General features: G+C 37.9%; 2 protein-coding genes across 3 annotated transcripts; both read right to left on the reverse strand.

The window, feature by feature from the left end:
- Positions 1–215: 215 nt before the first annotated feature.
- On the reverse strand, positions 216–9,735 carry LOC122995646 (solute carrier family 2, facilitated glucose transporter member 11-like). Of its 2 annotated transcripts, XM_044370993.1 has the most exons (12): positions 9,271–9,735; positions 9,041–9,139; positions 6,668–6,828; positions 6,454–6,578; positions 5,976–6,105; positions 5,707–5,855; positions 3,951–4,138; positions 3,704–3,814; positions 3,137–3,238; positions 2,934–3,009; positions 2,693–2,820; positions 216–2,556 (listed from the first exon to the last, which is right to left on the reverse strand). In XM_044370993.1, exons 1-12 carry the CDS (start codon positions 9,340–9,342, stop codon positions 2,362–2,364), a joined length of 1,536 nt encoding a protein of 511 aa, XP_044226928.1. In that variant the 5' UTR covers positions 9,343–9,735; the 3' UTR covers positions 216–2,361. The 2 variants fall into 2 exon arrangements, with proteins under 2 accessions (XP_044226928.1, XP_044226936.1); XM_044371001.1 differs by lacking the exons at positions 9,041–9,139; positions 9,271–9,735 and adding an exon at positions 8,342–8,514.
- Positions 9,736–10,940: 1,205 nt separating this feature from the next.
- Positions 10,941–17,895, reverse strand: LOC122995664 (solute carrier family 2, facilitated glucose transporter member 11-like). The gene is made up of 12 exons (XM_044371011.1): positions 17,192–17,895; positions 16,979–17,077; positions 16,175–16,335; positions 15,964–16,088; positions 13,759–13,888; positions 13,476–13,624; positions 12,939–13,126; positions 12,676–12,786; positions 12,109–12,210; positions 11,904–11,979; positions 11,663–11,790; positions 10,941–11,526 (listed from the first exon to the last, which is right to left on the reverse strand). Exons 1-12 carry the CDS (start codon positions 17,264–17,266, stop codon positions 11,335–11,337), a joined length of 1,536 nt encoding a protein of 511 aa, XP_044226946.1. The 5' UTR covers positions 17,267–17,895; the 3' UTR covers positions 10,941–11,334.
- Between the last annotated feature and the right edge of the window lie 1,155 nt (positions 17,896–19,050).

Below are 19,050 nucleotides of genomic sequence, written 5' to 3' on the forward strand. Positions count from 1 at the left end.
ATTGTGTTCTGTTCTGAGGAACTTACATATAAACTCTTTACATTCTAGAATGGATTTGTCATAAACACTGACATCATAACAGGAAGACAAGCATTCTTCTGTAGACTGACATCATGCAGCTGAAAGAGCTCAATCAGTTTGAATGATCACACAGATGTTAAACAGAATAAAATAAATGATTGGAGCTCAGAGAAACCACACAGACAGTGTTGATCTTTAACTTTAATCACAGAAAGTGAACAAGCTTTTGTCCTGCAGTTCGTGGACACAGCATCATGTACACATCACAGCATACTGAAGTTTCCCTCATTGTTTTCACTAATAATATTATAATGTTTACCATCACATCCAGATTCATAGTCAAAATGTTTAACACAACAATGACTTTCATTCTGTTTTAATATGAGTTATTCTGAGGTCACACACACCTTGCTGTCTGCATTCATGTATCCAGAGAGAGTTACTCTCTCTGCTTCATGTGGTATCTCACAAAGCTTGTTCTTGATCTCACCAGTACAATCCCTGTCAATCATGTATTATATATCTTGGTGTTTTCTTCCTATGCAATTAAATGAACTAAACTGAACTAATGCACAGAGAATGAGAGGTTCATTAGGGGCCCATGTCTTACTTTTCTTCTCTGGTGCCCCCCAACAGGTTGATCCAATCATTTATGGTCTACGCTCCTGACTGAGGCAGCAGCTAGTTGCCTAAAAGTCTGTATTAGTAAGAACGTGTGCAGCATAGCATTTAAATCACAGGTTAGTTGCCTGTATGTCTGAATGAGGTCACTGAAGATCACCTGAGACTGAGATGGATGAGTGAGTCTAATTTCAGTTCAATACATACACTGCAATGCATACACTTCTTTAAAATAAGACTCTTCTACTAACCAGCAAAGACAGAAAGAAAGAAATGTAATCTGTTCCGACTTTCCTCATGGCTACCATCCTAGTTTTGAAGCTAAGCCTGTTATATGAGTTAAGAATTTGCACCAAATACTAAAGACCAGTACTTCTATTAGAGTTTCTGTAATTGCGTATTGCAATTTTTTTGCATATAGTGCACATCTCTGGTCACTTTCAAAAAACAATGTTACCTCACCCTAAATGGTTGTTTGATGAATCTTTGCATTTTGCAACTTGTAATGCTTTGTCCTCTTGAGTAATATTTAAGTAACAATAGACGATCTTATAATATCACACTCTTTCCACCTCTGTAAAAACATGCATGATAGTGTTCTGTAACCTTTCCTCCTCGCACACTTCTGTGATCCCTTGATCCCTGGTGCATTGCTCAAAGGTTAAGCTGCTGATTCAAACTGAAATATCAGACAGCTTCAGTGGCATAAAACTTCATGAAAACAGAAAACTGACTTTAGGCTTGTTGATGTTCTTCAAGTTTTTGATAAATCAAGCTTTATTGACAAATCTCAGAAGAGCACCCTTTTACAAAAGTTGAACAAACCAACATTTATCATTCTAAAATATTAAGGTTATTTCAATATACTGTATGTATGTAAGTGAACTAAAGAGTACAATAATTATGACTAGCCAGTACATCACTGAAGATCAGATAAAGCAGCATTATTTTGTCACCCATTCTTGGGACTTGCTGTAATTTCCCTGTTTTGAATTTGTGTAGCTGAATGTTAAAATCCCTCTGAGTTGATTAGAGGGTTATTTAGATCACCTGTTGCGCAGGGTCTGGAGACTGGCTACCGAATAGTAAATGAGAGCAGCTGGGTGCATTCCCCTCTTGGCTAATCAGGGTGGTACGACACCCTTTCTCTGGGGTTTTAGAGAGGTGGGAAACTGCACACCCAGGTCATTCTGATCCTTTCTTGACTTACTGTGGACCTTATTTGAGCTAATATTGTCAGCCAGAAACTCTGGTCTGTTCAGGCCCTTTAGAGTCTTCTTTGCTGTTTTTTACATTTTTGATTGCAGGTGACTTTGAGCATTCTGGAGCCTAGCTTGAGGGAACATTCATAAAATAACCTTTAAACTAAGTTACCTGCACTATGGCAGATTTTAGTGCTATTCGTGCAAGAGTTTTGCTTGCCTAACGATAGCCTAATGCCTGCAAGCTTTATTTTGTTGTTTTGTTTATTTGTATATTTAATTAAACTGCTTTATACACTTCTTACTGAAGAGGCATTTGTTCATTATTAAGGAGACATTTTTCACTGTGAAGAGACTTGTGAGGTTTTTTTAAGTAAATATTTTTTTAATATATTTTATATGTGGTTGGGAACTGGTCCTCAGGCTTCTTCCTGATCAGCTGAAGTCTGGAGAATCAGTGCCGCCGCAATTTGAGAGATAAAAATAGCTTAAAATTGCTTGAATCCTGAGTCAAGAGTTACATAGAGGTTGCCAACAGTTTTGTCCCTGAGCCGTCAGCACTGTAGGCCTTTCCGTTGTTTTTGGACTGAAACGCATTCTGGATTTCTAGGAAGGTTTTGTTCTTGGTTTCAGGAACAATAAAGAAAATGTACGTTGCCACCATGGAACAGACGGCCAAAAACACCAGGAAACAGTATTGATGCAGCCCGATCTGTGGAGATAAAACATAATAACACACAAGTAAGACCAACTTTCTCAAACAGCCTCATAAGGTGGTACTACAACATTTAAACCAGAAAAAATTTGATGTAATTTTCAAACAGTTGACCATCTTTATGGACACTTACCACAATAAAAGGGAAGACCATGCTGATGAAGAAGAAGCTAAGCCAATTCACTGATCCTGCGATCATGTACGCCGCAGGGCGTGAGGTTTGTGTGAATAGCTCTGCTGTCAAGATGTTAGTCACGCCACCTTTTTAAAGAGGACGACAACAAAAGAAACCACTGTGAGTTATTACAGTTGTGCAACAGCATCTGCTGAGGAGAGACTTCGATGGAGGATGAGACACAAATGTAGTCAGTTACCTGGTCCTAAGCCAAAACTCAGGATAAAGGCAAAAACACATGCCATGCTTAAGTATGGAAACACTGGACTGGTATCCTGAGAGAAAGAAAATCACACAAAAATGTTAACGCAAAGTAGGAATGGCATATATATGAGAGTACATGACAGAAATGCTATAAATATCTCTCTCTCTTTTTTTGGTCCAGTTCTGAGGTTTAATTACCTGAAAAGTCATGGTCAGAGTGAATAAAATGCAGCAGACGCTCATCAGCGTGTATCCTCCTGTGATGAGCACTTTCCTTCCCAGACTTTCTATGAGCAGACCCTGTGAGACACACAGCATGTCACAAGACCAGGAAAACATTTCCTCTGAGTTTTACTCTGACCTTTCATGGGATGTTGCCTCTTTTGTTGAAATCCCGCTCAACAGTGTTTTACTTTGTTTTAGCATCTTATGCTCTGTTATTATTATTTCATTTATACTTTTGTTTCCCTTCTGTTCTGTGTTTTATGTTCTGACGGTTTCCTTTTTACAATATTTCTTATGTTATACAGTATGTTCTTGTGCTGTTCTTATATATTGGGGAGTTAAAGATAATTTTTCACTTTGGTGGCCTATGAAGTTGTACTTTATTCTATTCTATTGTATTTCCAGATTGCTCTAACCACCAAACTTAAGTCCAACTCTTTGACGTTTATATTTGAAAAGGTCTAGAAATGGAACATCAGAAGTGTGTCTAAGGCTCACTGCAGCAAGACACTTAAAATATACTGTGAAACTCATACTTACACAGGTTAAAGCGGTGAGACATTCACAGGCACCAGTACCAACAGTCATATATGGTATTTTATCGTCGGGAATACCAGCTTGTCTGAACACATAATCTGCATAGAAGTAAATCTGCAGCAAATACAGACAAGAACACCAAATTAAAATGTGCACACCTGATCTTATTTCACATTTTTGTCAAGTCTAAACTGGACATTTCTGGCATTTGGGAATAGATTCAACATTGTGAAACATAGCAGGTACATACAGCATTGATCCCGTTCAGCTGTTGAGCTGCATTGAGGAACATGACAGTGAGAAGCTGCCAGCGCACGCTGCGGTCAGTGAAGAGCTCCCAGGGTTTCTTGGCCTTGAACCCGACCAAATTGTTTCTCTCCTTCTCGATGTCCTCCCGTTCAGCCTCATAGCAGGCCATACCATGCAGTTGCTTCAGGGCTGCAGGCAGGAAAACACAAGACACACGCGGTGATTGTTGTCTTCTTCACACACCATTCTTATCTGATCCCAGCTACAGGCTCTGGTTTTTGAGGATCCTATTAAAATGTTTCCTGCGTCAAACCAGTTTCTTTTTCACATCATGATGGCATTACTAGAATGTGATCACATGCTCTCACAGCCATGAAGACAAACGTCTCTGCCTCTGGTGATTCCAGACAAAGGGGGCCCTCGCCCTCTTTAACTACGCTCTCATGTTCACTAAATCAATCTTTTCAGGCCAAAGATAAAATCACACTGATTTTGAAACGGAAGTGCCTGTACAGTTTGGTATTATTGTACGTAATATGATTGACTGACATGTATATGACCAATAGGAAGCCTGGTGTAGTATTGACCAATAGGAACGAGGCTGGGAGTGTGTTGTGATTAATGTGTTCTGACAGAGCTGTTAAGCTAATAAAACAGTAGCATATTTAGTTCAGTTTGTCTCACGTGCATATATCTTCTTGCAAACATGACATGGTGTCAAAAGTGCTGTGAAACTAAATTGGAATGGAAAAGGTCTACCTGGAAGGAGAAAGAAAGAGACTGGTGAACAAGTTAAATGAGTGACGGTGAAGACGAGCAGAGAGCGGAAGGAGCTAGCAGGACACACCCAGTGCTACGTTTAGCATTCAGCCAATGGAGCCCTTTGATTTTTCCAAGTCACACGAGTGGACAAAATGGATACGAAGATTCGAGACATTCCGTCAGGCGAGCAATTTAACAGCAAGCTCTGAAGAGAAGCAGGTGAATACTTTGATCTATTGTATGGGAGACAAAGCTGATGACATTTTGAGAGGTTTGAAGCTCAGTGATGCAGACCAGCTCCAAGACGCCAAGGTGAGGGATGGCTTTCAGTCATTCTTTGTAGTGAAATAGAATATTGTTTACGAACATGCACAATTTAACATGCACAAGCAAGAAGCAAACAAGACTGTCGATGCATTTGTCTCTGCCCTGTATGCATTAGCAGAGCACTGCAGTTATGAGACGCTGCATAATGAATTAATGAGGGACAATGTTAGATAGTGGTAGGACTGGCGGATTAACATGACAAGATAATCGTAGGAGATCAAAAAGCAGCAAACCACACTGAGGAGTGATGCCAGTGGTGTAAAGCAGATGCTGTGTGGACAGAGTGTTTAAAGGCAGACAGCAAAAGGCGGAAAAAAGGATTTAGGAAAAGCCTAAATTCAGCAAATCCAAAAGCAATGGAGCAAAGCCACACAGCAGTCAGAACAAAAATCCAAAAAGCTCCCAGTGCAACAAATGTGATGGCACACTTCATCCTTCAGCACGAATGCCCTGCTAATGATGCCAAGTGCCATCCTGTGGAAAAAAAGGTCACTACCAGTGCGTGTGCGTTGCAGCCAAAGGAACGATGCCAGGGGCATGCTGTGGTTAATGTGTTCTGGCAAAGCTGTTAAGCTAATAAAACAGTTGCATATTTAGTTCACAGTTTGTCTCATATGCATATATCTTCTCTGCAAACATGACATGCAGCAGCTGCAGTGCCGGTTTACCTTTTTTACATCCCTCATCATCTCCTTTGTCAATAAGCAGGTAGCGTGGGCTCTCTGGGAAGCAAGGTAGGATCAGGAGCTGCAGGAAGGCTGGGATACATGTGGTGGAGAGCAGAATAGGCCAGTACTCTTCTCTGCCCAGCAACTCTCTATTAAATCACACAAATGTCTTTTCTCAATGACAACATAGCAATTCATTTCCACATGGCAGAACTGTAAAACCTTGTAAATTCATATTTCTGATGATGTTAAATGTGTTCAGCATTTACTGTAGACCCATCACTTGTCCAGTCAAGATCCCAAGAGTGATGAAAACAGAGGTTCCCATTCCTGTGACGCCACGAAGTGCAGTTGGAGCAATTTCCCCCAAATACAGAGGTTGAACACAAATGCCAATTCCTACAAAAATAAAATATGATTAACATTTCAGATGTTTCAGTTACTTTCAGTTCTTGTGGTTTTGGAACCTTTTTGCTTATTTTTAATTCCTTTTTGTTTCTATCTTGACAATTTTACTTTTCTATACAGATCTGTATTTGACTTGTTTAGCTTTTCCTTGTTTTGTTGATCAATGTGATTTTTAAATTACTGTTTTTTTGTTGCTCATGTTGTGTTGAGGCCAGAAAGACTAATGACCACTTTGTGGAAGCTAGTGGGGATCCATAGAAAGAAGAAAGAATCTAATACAAGGATGTATGTTTCACTAGGATCTAGAAAATGAAGCCTTTAAGTGTATTTGTGATTTACCTGCGTTCACTCCAGAGAGGAGACGTCCAATGATGAGTAATTCAAATAATCCTGTAGGGTAACTCAGACCCATCAGCAGCGCAGCCGTTAATGCAAAGATATTATTGGTCAACAAAGTCCCTTTCCTGCAACAACAATGAAATACATCTATTACACAATTACAACATTAAAAAAAAACATAATTTTGCAATTTATTTAACTTTTTTGTCCATACCTTCCCAACTTCACAGACAACGTTCCACCGATTGACACTCCTATAAGTCCTCCTAAGGTAAATATAGATACAATAATGGACCATAGTAGGGTGACAACATATTCTGATATGTCCATTTGGTAACGCTCGTTCCAGGTTTGGTTGATGAAATTCTGCACGTACTAGAAATAAAACAGAAAAAAACACAATGTACATTTAGTAAATTCATTAAAAATAGCTTTATTTATGTTGTATATTACTGATGGAAAAATGTGATTCTTCCAATAACTACTGACTCTAATGTATTATGTGTGTAACATGACTACACATGTTCACATACATTCATTACACATAAATACAGTATATGTGTTATCAGTAATATCTATTATTTTCAATATCAGTTAATCTATTGATTATTTTCTCAATTAATCAATTAGTTGTTTGGTCTATAAAATATCAGAAAATGGTTAAAAATTTCAATCACTGTTTCCCAAAGCCCACGATGCAACTTGAATGTCTTCTTATGTCCTGACCTGAAATCAATCCTACCATTATGTTGTAGAGGAACTTATGGGATTCAGACTTGTCCCACATTATCATAACAGGTATTAATTAAAGCTGCAAGCAGCGATGAACAGGCCCTCACACCTTGCATGCGTCAGAGGAAGCAGCAATCATGGTATCACTATTGAGGGTCTGTTGACATGGCTCTGAATTGTCAGGATTATTGGACACTGTTTGAATGGGTAAAATATTATTTCTTGCGTGCAGTATGTGACACTGGAGATAACTTATTAGAAATTGCGTATCCATTTGTTGAAATATGTGTCATTTAGGCCTCACTCTCTGTTGCACGTAGGCAATACTACATTAGTGAAATAGTAATGCAGCAATACATTTACCAGAGGGCAACTGACATGGATATACATTTTCATGAATATTGGACATTGTAGGAGATAACTATCACTTCCTCTGTCAACTATGTGGCGCTAGAGAACACCCATTAATTATATGTCATGTAGCTGTATATCATGTGTAGACCACACCATGTATGTTTCATGTAAATCGGGTGAAGTTTGTCACATAAGGCCGACTTCCTGTTGTCAGTAGGTGGTGTTATGAGTCAATATTGACATGTAGATGTGTTCAGGCCTGGACTCTTATCAAACATGTGAAATTTGGGGCAGATTGGACAATGTAAAGCGGAGTTACAACAACATCCTGTTTAATGCCCCAAACATGTTTTGAGCAAAATTGACTAGCACACCACGCCAAGGGTGTTCCATGAAAACTAAAAAGCTTCACAATTTAGCTTTGCAAACGTCTTTAGATGTAACCTACCAAATTTGAAGTCACTCAGGTTAAATTTCTAGGAGTTCATTAAAATACAATGCCTGTAAATGGCTTCACTTTGCAAAAAAAGTGCAGAGTAGATTCAAAATGGCTGACTTCCTGTTGGACTTAGGTTATGGTTCCAAGAGGCTTTTTTTTTTCTTTAAGTCTGGAGATTTTACATCTGCCAGCCAAATCTCATACATTGATTAAATTTAAAGGTGGGTGCGTTGACTTTGAAATTTTCTAAGGGGTGCCCTCGAGCCATTTTGCCACACCCAAACCCAAGATCATATCCGATATCAAGTCACGCCACTTCTGATGCGTGTGCAAAATTTCGTGGGTCTTCGAGCACCACCATACCTGCAAATATTCCTGATTTTCATGGGAGTCTCCTTGTCTTTAACCCTCTCTCTTGCTGTGCTCCCGATTGGTAATTACTCTCAAGTTGCACTTACATGTAAGTGCAACATGAGACATTTGTTAATACAGTAACAAATGTCTCATCGCCTCGAGTAAAACGTTATCTTTCACTTTACTGCACTCTACCCCTCCCGGGAAAAGCCTCCTGATTTTTGAAACCTAAATGATGCACCCTTATCACCTCCAAATATGCTAAAAGTAATTAGGGGGCATTAAAGAGTCGAGATATGCCAGCCCAGCATATGCAAGCCCAGTTGTGATACGAATTGAAATATTTACTATTTCTAAACATTAGTGCGAAGTTTCGTGAGTTTTCGCGCATCCTAAAGGCCTCAAACGTGTTCATGAAAATAAAACTTGACAGACAAGTTTATTTTCACTGTTGGGCGAAAAAATTGAAAAAACATATATTATGTCGAGAATGATGAGAGCAAAGAAACCACTGATCATGAACATCAAAGAAACTTTGTTCCAGTGAAGCCCCCTGGTCACACCCCAGCACAGTCCCTACAGAGCTTTGCAATTTTTCAGTTCTGACGTATTTGCCAATTTTCTGGCACTTTCATGCTCGGGCCATAATTAGACTAAATACAGTACAAGAGTGATTCTGACAGTAGCCTACAGCAGTGAGGTTATTACCATGGTAGGTGCATTGATGACAGAGATGTTATATCCACACTGGAAGGTTCCTCCTATACAAGCAGCACATGCTGCCAGCACGAGTGATTTTTTCGGAAACTGCAAATAAAAACAGTCACAGGTGATGCAAACGAACATCTGGATGAACAGCTGGCACAGCGACCACACATGGACCTGAATTCACCGTATTTCTTTTTTAAACTTTACTTCATGACATTTATCATACCTACCTTAGAAGTCCGCTTTGTATCTTTGATGTCTTCAAGCAAAGGTCGATATTCATCCGCATTTTGTTTTGGCATTTTGTCGGTAGGTTGTTTTGCTCAAAGAAGTATTATCCACTTGTTTGTCGTTTGCACGCAGAGCATCCTCCACGTAAAGGGTTTGTTCTCGAAAGGAAACTTAAATCTGAGGAGAGGATGGATTTATCCTGAGGACAACACAATTAATCTGTTGTCATAATATCGCCGCAGGGTGTAAAGACTCGGCTGCAAGAATTCCTCAGCAACCAAACACTGTATTCAGCCTGGGGTTATATCTCCAAATGACAGAAGGAAAGTAATCCCAGTATGTCCAAGAACTGAGAAAATTAAAGCGCAAAACGTGATTTAATTCCCATCATGCATAGATCAAAGTTTGAATGCAGCTCAAAGCAGCGTAGATAACATGATGACGACTTTGCAAACAGCCATAAAGAAGGCGGAGAGTCGAACAAACTGACTGGCAGACAAACTTTAGACTGTGTTAACTCCATATTCAGGTGAATATGTAAAAACTGGTGTTTCATCCAAAACTCAAGTCATTTGTTTTCACATATTGTCATTTTTGTATTGCACATTTTAATTAACATTAAATGGTATGTAGGTTTAATGTGGGGCTACAATAAAAGGCATACATAAATACACAAGAGGCAAGACTTAGCTGTTGGAGCATTGACTCCCTCTATGTTTAAAACTGGAGAAGAGCAGCTGCAGTCTGAATTTAAAAAAAAAATGTAAAGGGACCAGAACAGGGATGGGAGAATGGTCACAGTCCATTAAATGCACCACATTGCATGTCTGTGATTTTTTTTTTTTTTTTTTTTTTTTGCAGAATTAATATAAAACAAATTATAGACTGCATTTTACATGTGACATCATTTTTCTACTTAATTTACTCTATTTTGCAAATCTTTGCACTGGCTACCTGTGTGTCAAATAATTTACTCTAAAGATCCCTTCAGAAATATATTAAGATGTATGTGTGTGACATTATCATATGCTATGATTTAAATGCTATATGTGCAGCATAGCATTTAAATCACGGGTTAGTGGCATGCATGTCTGAACAGGGTCACTGAAGGTCACCAGAGACTGAAATGGATGACTGAGTCTGATTTCAATTCAATGCAGCTGTCCAGATGATATTTTTTCTCCTTTTCTTCAGAGCATATACTTCCTTAAAATAAGACTGTTCTACTAACCGGAAAAGAAAGAACGAAATGTACTCTGATCTGACTTTCCTCATGGCTACCATCCTTAGTTTTGAAGCTAAGCCTATTATATGAGTTAAAAAGTTGCACCAAATACTCAAGACCAATCCTTTTTTGCATATACCGCACATCTCTGGGAACTTTCAAAAACAATTTTACTTTCCCTTAGATGAATGTTTGGTGAATCTTTGTGCTGTACACCTTTGGTCAAGAATTGCAGAGTAGCCTTCAGTTATGCTGTCGTGGCACAGTCAGGACAGGAGGATAATGCAGTTTTGATTTTGAACCTCTTTAACCTTTTCCTTATGGAGAAAGGATGGTCAAAAGAGCTCATTTTTTACTTTTACTTGAGTATTTTTTTCACCCAAGTAATATTTTTTGTCTTCTTGAGTACTATTTAAGTTACAATAGATCTTATAATATCACACTCTTTCCACTTCTGTAAAAACTTGCATGATATTGTTCTGCAACCTTTCCTCCTCGCACACTTCAGTGATCCCTTGATCCTTGGTGCATTGCTCAAAGGTTAAGCTGCTGATTCAAACTGAAATATCAGACAGCTTCAGTGGCATAAAACTTCATGAAAAAAGAAAACTGACTTTGGGCTTGTTGATGTTCTTCAAGTTTTTGATAAATCAAGTTTTATTGAGAAATCTCAGAGCACCATTTTATAAAGGTTGAACAAACCAACATTTATCATACTAAAATATTACATATTATGGTTATTTCAATATATTGTATGTATGTAAGTGAACTAAAGAGTAAAACAGATGTAATTGAAACATAAAAATAGCTTAAAATTGCTCAAATCCTGAGTCAAGGGTTACATAGAGGTTGCCAACAGTGTTGTCCCTGAGCCGTCAACACCGCAGGCCTTTCTGTTTTGGGACTGAAACACATTCTGGATTTCCAGGAAGGTTTTGTTCTTGGTTTCAGGAACAATAAAGAATATGTACGTTGCCACCAGGCAGCAGATGGCCAAAAACACCAGGAAACAGTATTGATGCAGCCCGATCTGTGGAGATAAAACATAATAACACACAAGTAAGACCAACTTTCTCAAACAGCCTCATAAGGTAGTACTACAACATTTAAACCAGAAAAAATTTGATGTAATTTTCAAACAGTTGACCATCTTTATGGACATTTACCACAATAAAAGGGAAGACCATGCTGATGAAGAAGAAGCTAAGCCAATTCACTGATCCTGCGATCATGTACGCCGCAGGGCGTGAGGTTTGTGTAAATAACTCCGTGGTCAAGATGTTAGTCACGCCACCTTTTTAAAGAGGATTACAACAAAAGAAACCACTGTGAGTTATTACAGTTGTGCAATGGCATCTGCTGAGGAGAGACTTCGATGGAGGATGAGACACAAATGTAATCAGTTACCTGGTCCTAAGCCAAAACTCAGGATAAAGGCAAAAACACATGCCATGCTTAAGTATGGAAACACTGGACTGGTATCCTGAGAGAAAGAAAATCACACAAAAATGTTAACGCAAAGTAGGAATGGCATATATATGAGAGTACATGACAGAAATGCTGTAAATATCTCTTTCTTTTTTATTTTGGTCCAGTTTTGAGGTTTAATTACCTGAAAAGTCATGGTCAGAGTGAATAAAATGCAGCAGACGCTCATCAGCGTGTATCCTCCTGTGATGAGCACTTTCCTTCCCAGACTTTCTATGAGCAGACCCTGTGAGACACACAGCATGTCACAAGACCAGGAAAACATTTCCTCTGAGTTTTACTCTGACCTTTCATGGGATGTTGCCTCTTTTGTTGAAATTCCGCTCAACAGTGTTTTACTTTGTTTTAGCATCTTATGCTCTGTTATTATTATTTCATTTATACTTTTGTTTCCCTTCTGTTCTGTGTTTTATGTTCTGACGGTTTCCTTTTTACCATATTTCTTATGTTATACAGTATGTTCTTGTGCTGTTCTTATATATTGGTGAGCTAAAGATAATTTTTCACTTTGGTGGTCTATAAAGTTGTACTTTATTCTATTCTATTGTATTTCCAGATTGCTCCAACCTCCAAACTTAAGTCCAACTCTTTGATGTTTATATTTGAAAAGGTCTAGAAATGGAACATCAGAAGTGTGTCTAAGGCTCACTGCAGCAAGACACTTAAAATATACTGTGAAACTCATACTTACACAGGTTAAAGCGGTGAGACATTCACAGGCACCAGTGCCAACAGTCACATATGGTATTTTATCGTTGGGAATACCAGCTTGTCTGAACACATAATCTGCATAGAAGTAAATCTGCAGCAAATACAGACAAGAACACCAAATTAAAATGTGCACACCTGACCTTTTTTCTCTACAGATCTATTTCACATTTTTGTCAAGTCTAAACTGGACATTTCGGGCATTTGGGAATAGATTCAACATTGTGAAACATAGCAGGTACATACAGCATTGATCCCGTTCAGCTGTTGAGCTGCATTGAGGAACATGATGGTGAGAAGCTGCCAGCGCACGCTGCGGTCAGTGAAGAGCTCCCAGGGTTTCTTGGCCTTGAACCCGACCAAATTGTTTCTCTCCTTCTCAATGTCCTCCCGCTCACCGTCATAGCTGGCCATACCATGCAGTTGCTTCAGGGCTGCAGGCAGGAAAACACAAGACACACGTGGTGATTGTTGTCTTCTTCACACACCATTCTTACCTGTTCCCAGCTACAGGCTCTGGTTTTTGAGGATCCTATCAAAATGTTTCCTGCGTCAAACCAGTTTATTTCCACATCATGATGGCATTACTAGAATGTGATCACATGCTCGGACTCACAGCCATGAAGACAAACGTCTCAGCCTCTGGTGATTCCAGACAAAGGGGGCCCTCAACCTTTTCAACTATGCTGTCATGTGCACTAAATCAATCTTTTCAGGCCAAAGATAAAATCACACTGATTTTGAAACGGAAGTGCCTGTGCAGCAGCTACAGTGTCAGTTTACCTTTTTTACATCCCTCATCATCTCCTTTGTCAATAAGCAGGTAGCGTGGGCTCTCTGGGAAGCAAGGTAGGATCAGGAGCTGCAGGAAGGCTGGGATACATGTGGTGGAGAGCAGAATAGGCCAGTACTCTTCTCTGCCGAGCAACTCTCTGTTAAATCACACACAGATGTCTGATCAACATCCTTTTCTCAATGAGGACATAGCAATTCAATTCCACATGGCAACACTGTAAAACCTTGTAAATACAAATTTCTGGTGATGTTAAATGTGTTCAGCATTTACTTGAGACCCATCACTTGTCCAGTCAAGATCCCAAGAGTGATGAAAACAGAGGTTCCCATTCCTGTAATGCCACGAAGTGCAGTTGGAGCGATTTCCCCCAAATACAGAGGTTGAACACAAATGCCAATTCCTACAAAAATGAGATATGATTAATTAACTTTTCAGATGTTTGACATGTAATGTTAAAACCTTTAATGAGAAAAATGTGAGGATATTAATAATAATAATCATAATCATAATAATATAAACTTTATTTATATAGTGCTTTACAAGAAAAAGTATTAAAAACAAAAAGACAAATATTTAAAAATAGGAAACATTAAAAGAATTTAAAAAAACAAACAATAAAAACCTAAGGAGGTAAAATCATTGGAAGATAAAAGATAATACTGGTCATAAAAACAACTGATGACAGTAAAATCAATTTTAAGATATAAAAAACATAAAACAATATAAAAGAAATATCAAATAAAGGTTGAAATAATTAAAAGCAAGACCATAAAAATAAGTTTTGAGCTGCTTCTTGAAATTATCAACAGAGGATGCTTGTCTAATATGTGGTGGGAGAATGTTCAAAATCTACAGTGCATTGCTACAAAAACCGCCTAATCTTACTTGAGCAATTTATTTGTGGCACATTAATGAAGCCAGCGTTAAGCGACCTAAGCAAACGGTTTGGAACATACTCCGCCAAGCAATCTGAAAGATATGAAGGTGTTTGACCTTTTTGGGCTTTAAAAACAAGTAAAAGAATTTTAAAATATATCCTCATTGTTACATGTAGCCAGTGCAATGAAGCTAACACTGGTTTAATACCTTCCCTTTTCCTAGTTTTGGTTAAGATACTTGTTGCTGAATTTATGAACGAGTTTTAGCTGTTTTATTTTTGGTAAACCAGTATAAAGTGCATTACAATAATCTAGGCATGAAAATACAAAGGCAAGAGTCAGTTTCTTAGCATCTTCCAAAGAAAGGTAGGGTCTGACTCTTGCAATGTTTGTTATATGATAAAAGGCTATCTTTGTAACGTTGCTGATATGACTTAAAATTCAGTTCAGAGTCGAGGATAACACCCAGGTTTTTTACTTCCAGCTTAATCTGTAGAACCAGATTTCCAAGCCTGCTTAAAATGTCTGTACCAATTAAAAGAACTTCTGTTTTGTCTTCATTTAATTCAAGAAAGTTACCACTCATCCACTGTACAATGCTAGAAAGGCAATTTATCAAAGGATTGAGGGCCTCCTTATAATCTGGCGCTACAGATAAATATAATTAGGTGTCATCTGCATAACAACGGAAATTTACACCATGGTTGTGAACAATTTCTCCAACTGGAAGCATATATAGGAAGAACAGTAGTGGACCAAGAAATGAACCATGAGGAACACCAAAGAGAAAATCATGCTTGTTTGAAAAATGTTCACCAAGGCTAACAAAATAGCTTCTGCCAGTGAAGTAAGTATTAAACCAGTTCAGCCCAGTTCCACAGAGTCCAATCCAACTTTCAAGTCGGTTTAGAAGTATCTCATGGTCGATCATATTGAATGCAGCATTTAGATCAAGAAGAACAAGTATTACAACGTTTTTATTATCTGAGCTCACTCAAAGATCATTCATTACTTTTAGAAGTGCTGTCTCTTGTGCTGCCTTTTCTAAAATCTTACCCAGAAAAGGCAGGTTAGATATGGACCTAAAATTACTCAAAACAGAAGGGTCAAGAGTATGATTTTTTCAGTAAAGGCCTGACTAGAGCTGTTTGAGTGTATCTGGGAAGATGCCTGTCTCTAGAGAGCAGTTTACAATGTCAAGTACATGGTAGATAAAACTGTTAATCTCAATCTAAATTTATACTTTTAGTGCAGTTTTGGAACCTTTTTGATTGTTTTTATTTTCTTTTTGTTTCTACCTTGACAATTTCATTTTTGTTTTTATTGTTAGTTTGTATTGTCTGGCTTTTCAGAGTTATTTCACTGTTCTATATAGAGCTATATTTGGCTTGTTTAGCTTTCATTTGTTTTGTTGATCAATGTGATTTTAAATTGCTGTTTGTTTTATTGATGCTCATGTTGTGTTGAGGCCAGACAGACTAGTGACCACTTTGTCGAAGCTAGTGGGGATCCAAAGTAAGAAGAAAGAATATAATACAAAGATGTATGTTTCACTGGGATCTAGGAATGAAGCCTTTAAGTGTATTTGTGATTTTACCTGCATTCATTCCAGTAAGGAAACGTCCAATGATGAGTAATTCAAATAATCCTGTAGGGTAACTCAGACCCATCAGCAGTGCAGCCGTTAATGCAAAGATATTATTGGTCAACAATGTCCCTTTCCTGCAACAACATTGAAATACATCTGTTACATGATTACAACTAAAGAAAACATAACTTTGCCACTTATTCAACTTTTTTGTCCATACCTCCCCAGCTTCACAGACAATGTTCCACCAATTGACACTCCTATAAGTCCTCCTAAGGTAAATATAGATACAATAGTGGACCATAGTAGGGTTAGAACGTCTTCTGCTATGTCCGTTTGGTAACGCTTGTTCCAGGTTTGGTTGATGAAATTATGCACATACTAGAAATAAAGCAGAAAAAACAAAACAAAAAAATGACTGATGAATGGTCTTACCTGTAAAAATAGCTTTATTTATACAAAAAGCACTATGCTATGTTATATATTACTGATGGAAAAATGTGATTCTTCCATGAACTACTGACTAACTTATTAGGCGTGTAACATGACTACACATACATTCATTGCACATAAATACTGTACATTTGTTATCTGTAATATCTAGGGCTGCAACTAATGATTATTTTCATTATCAATTAATCTGATGATTATTTTCTCAATTAATGAATTAGTTGTTTGGTCTATAAAATATCAGAAAATGGTGAAAAATGTAAATCACTGTTTCCCAAAGCCCAAGATGCAACTTGAATGTCTTCTTTTTTCCCGACCAACAGTCAACAAAGATATTCAGTTTACTGTCATAGAGGACTAAAGAAACCAGAAAATATTCACACTTGAGAAGCTGGATTCAGAGAATTTGAAAATTTTCATCTTAAAAATTGACCCCAAACTATGAATCAATCCCACCATTATATTTTAGAGGAACTTTTTGGGTTCAGACTTGTCCCACATTGTCATAGCAGGTATTAATTAGACTAAATACAGTGCAGGAGTGAGTCAGGCAGTACAGCAGTGAGGTTATTACCACAGTAGGTGCATTGATGACAGAGATGTTATATCCATACTGGAAGGTTCCTCCTATACAAGCAGCACACGCAGCCAGCAGGAGTGATTTGTTTGGAAACTGCAAATAAAAACAGTCACAGGTGATGCAAACGAACATCTGGATGAACAGCAGGCATCCCACAGCGACCACACACGAAACTAGACCATATTTCATGACATTTAACACACCTACCTTACAAGTCCACTTTGTATCTTTGACATCTTTAATAAGCAAAGGTTGATATTCATCCCTGTTTTCTTTTGGCATTTTGTCGGTATGTTATTTTGCTCAAAGAAGTATTGTCCAATTGTTTGTTGTTTGTACACAGAGCATCCTCCACGTAAAGAGTTTGTTCTCGACAGGAAACTTAAATCTGAGGAGAGGATGGATTTATCCTGAGGACAACACAATTAGTCTGTTGTCATACAGTCAACGCGGGGTGTAAATAATCGGCTGCATTATTTCCACCTTAAATAACTTCAACCAAACGCTAGATTCAGCTTGGGGTCCAAAAGACAAAAGGAAAGTAATCCCAGTGTGTCCAAAAACTGAGAAGTTAAAGCGCAAAATGTGACTTTTTTCCATTCATGCATAGATAGGTTTGAATGCAGGTCAAGCAGCGTAGATAACATGATGATGACTCTCCAAACAGCCGTAAAGAAGGCGGAGAGTCAAGAAAACTGACTGACAGACAAACTTTAGACTGTGTTAACTCCATATTCAGGAGATTCCTTCTGTAAAAACTTTGCCTAAACCTCAGTCATTTTTGTTCTCAGATACTGTCGTTTTCTTGTCTTGCATATTTTCATTAACTTTAAATGTTAGGTAGGTTTAATGTAGGGTTATAAAATGTTGAATACATAAGAGGCAAGGCTTTATGTAGATGTTAGAATATTGACTCCCTCTATGTTTAAAACTGGAGAAGAGCAGTCAGTGAAATGAACATCTGCAGCAGCTGCAGTCTGCATAAAAAAAGTAAAGGGACCAGAAGTCCATTAAATGTGCCACATTACTCTACATGCATGTGATATATTTTTCTACAGAGTGAATATAAAATGAATTATAGACTGCATTTTACACATGACATTATTTTTCTACTTCATTTACTCTATTTAGCAAATAATTGCACAGGCTAACTGTGTGTCAAACAATTTACTCTAAAGATCCCATTCAGAAATATTTTAAGATTTATATAAAATACTCTGCTTTGAATAACAATTTGTGTCTGAAGAAAAAGTTCCTTATCTTGTTAAATCCTTAAAATCACATCTACTTCTTCTCCCTCATTAAAAAGTTAAGAATCTATGAATATGCGACTATTGTTCATTTCAGAAGTTTAACTGCTGGACACAAGATGTCGCCTACTTCACTGTAAAGTCAATCCTCAGTGTTTGTGTGCTGGAGGCTTCAAGTTTCCAGACCACACTTGTGTTGCATAGTGGGCAAAGATTTCCCCAAACCACAAATCATGCTCACTGGGTAGACGCCTTACACGGGTTGGCAATTTTTCAAGTCTGTTTTAAAACAATAGTCAGGTGCCTCATTGAACATTGAAACATGTTTTTCTTGCCATAATCATTCATCCTGTTTATACTATTAGAGGATCCCTTCACAATGCACTTACAATGTAAGTGATAGGGGAAAAAATGTATTTAAAAGTTTATCTGAAACTAATAAGAAGCGTCAGTTGCCCAATTGAGTCAAATCAAGTAGATATCTTTCAACATTACAGTCTTTTTAGTGCCAAAGTCCCTCTTTTTGTTACTATTCTTCCACTGCAGCTCAACAGGGAAACACTGTTCAAGGAAACACTAAGGGGGAATTTCATGCTAAAAAGACTGTAAATGTGGCAGATATCCACTTGATATGACTAACTCAGACTGATGAAGTCTCATATAAGCTTCAGATAAACTTTTAAATGCATTTTTGCACAAAATCACTAGTGGGTTTTGGCCTCCATCACAAGAGGAAAAACTCTTTCAGTGTTCATTTGGGCACCCAACTGTTGTTTTAAGACAGATTTGAAAAATTGTGAACCTGTCCTTCAAACT

Source organism: Thunnus albacares, chromosome 2 (assembly GCF_914725855.1).
Source record: "Thunnus albacares chromosome 2, fThuAlb1.1, whole genome shotgun sequence".
NCBI classification, from domain to species: domain Eukaryota; kingdom Metazoa; phylum Chordata; class Actinopteri; order Scombriformes; family Scombridae; genus Thunnus; species Thunnus albacares.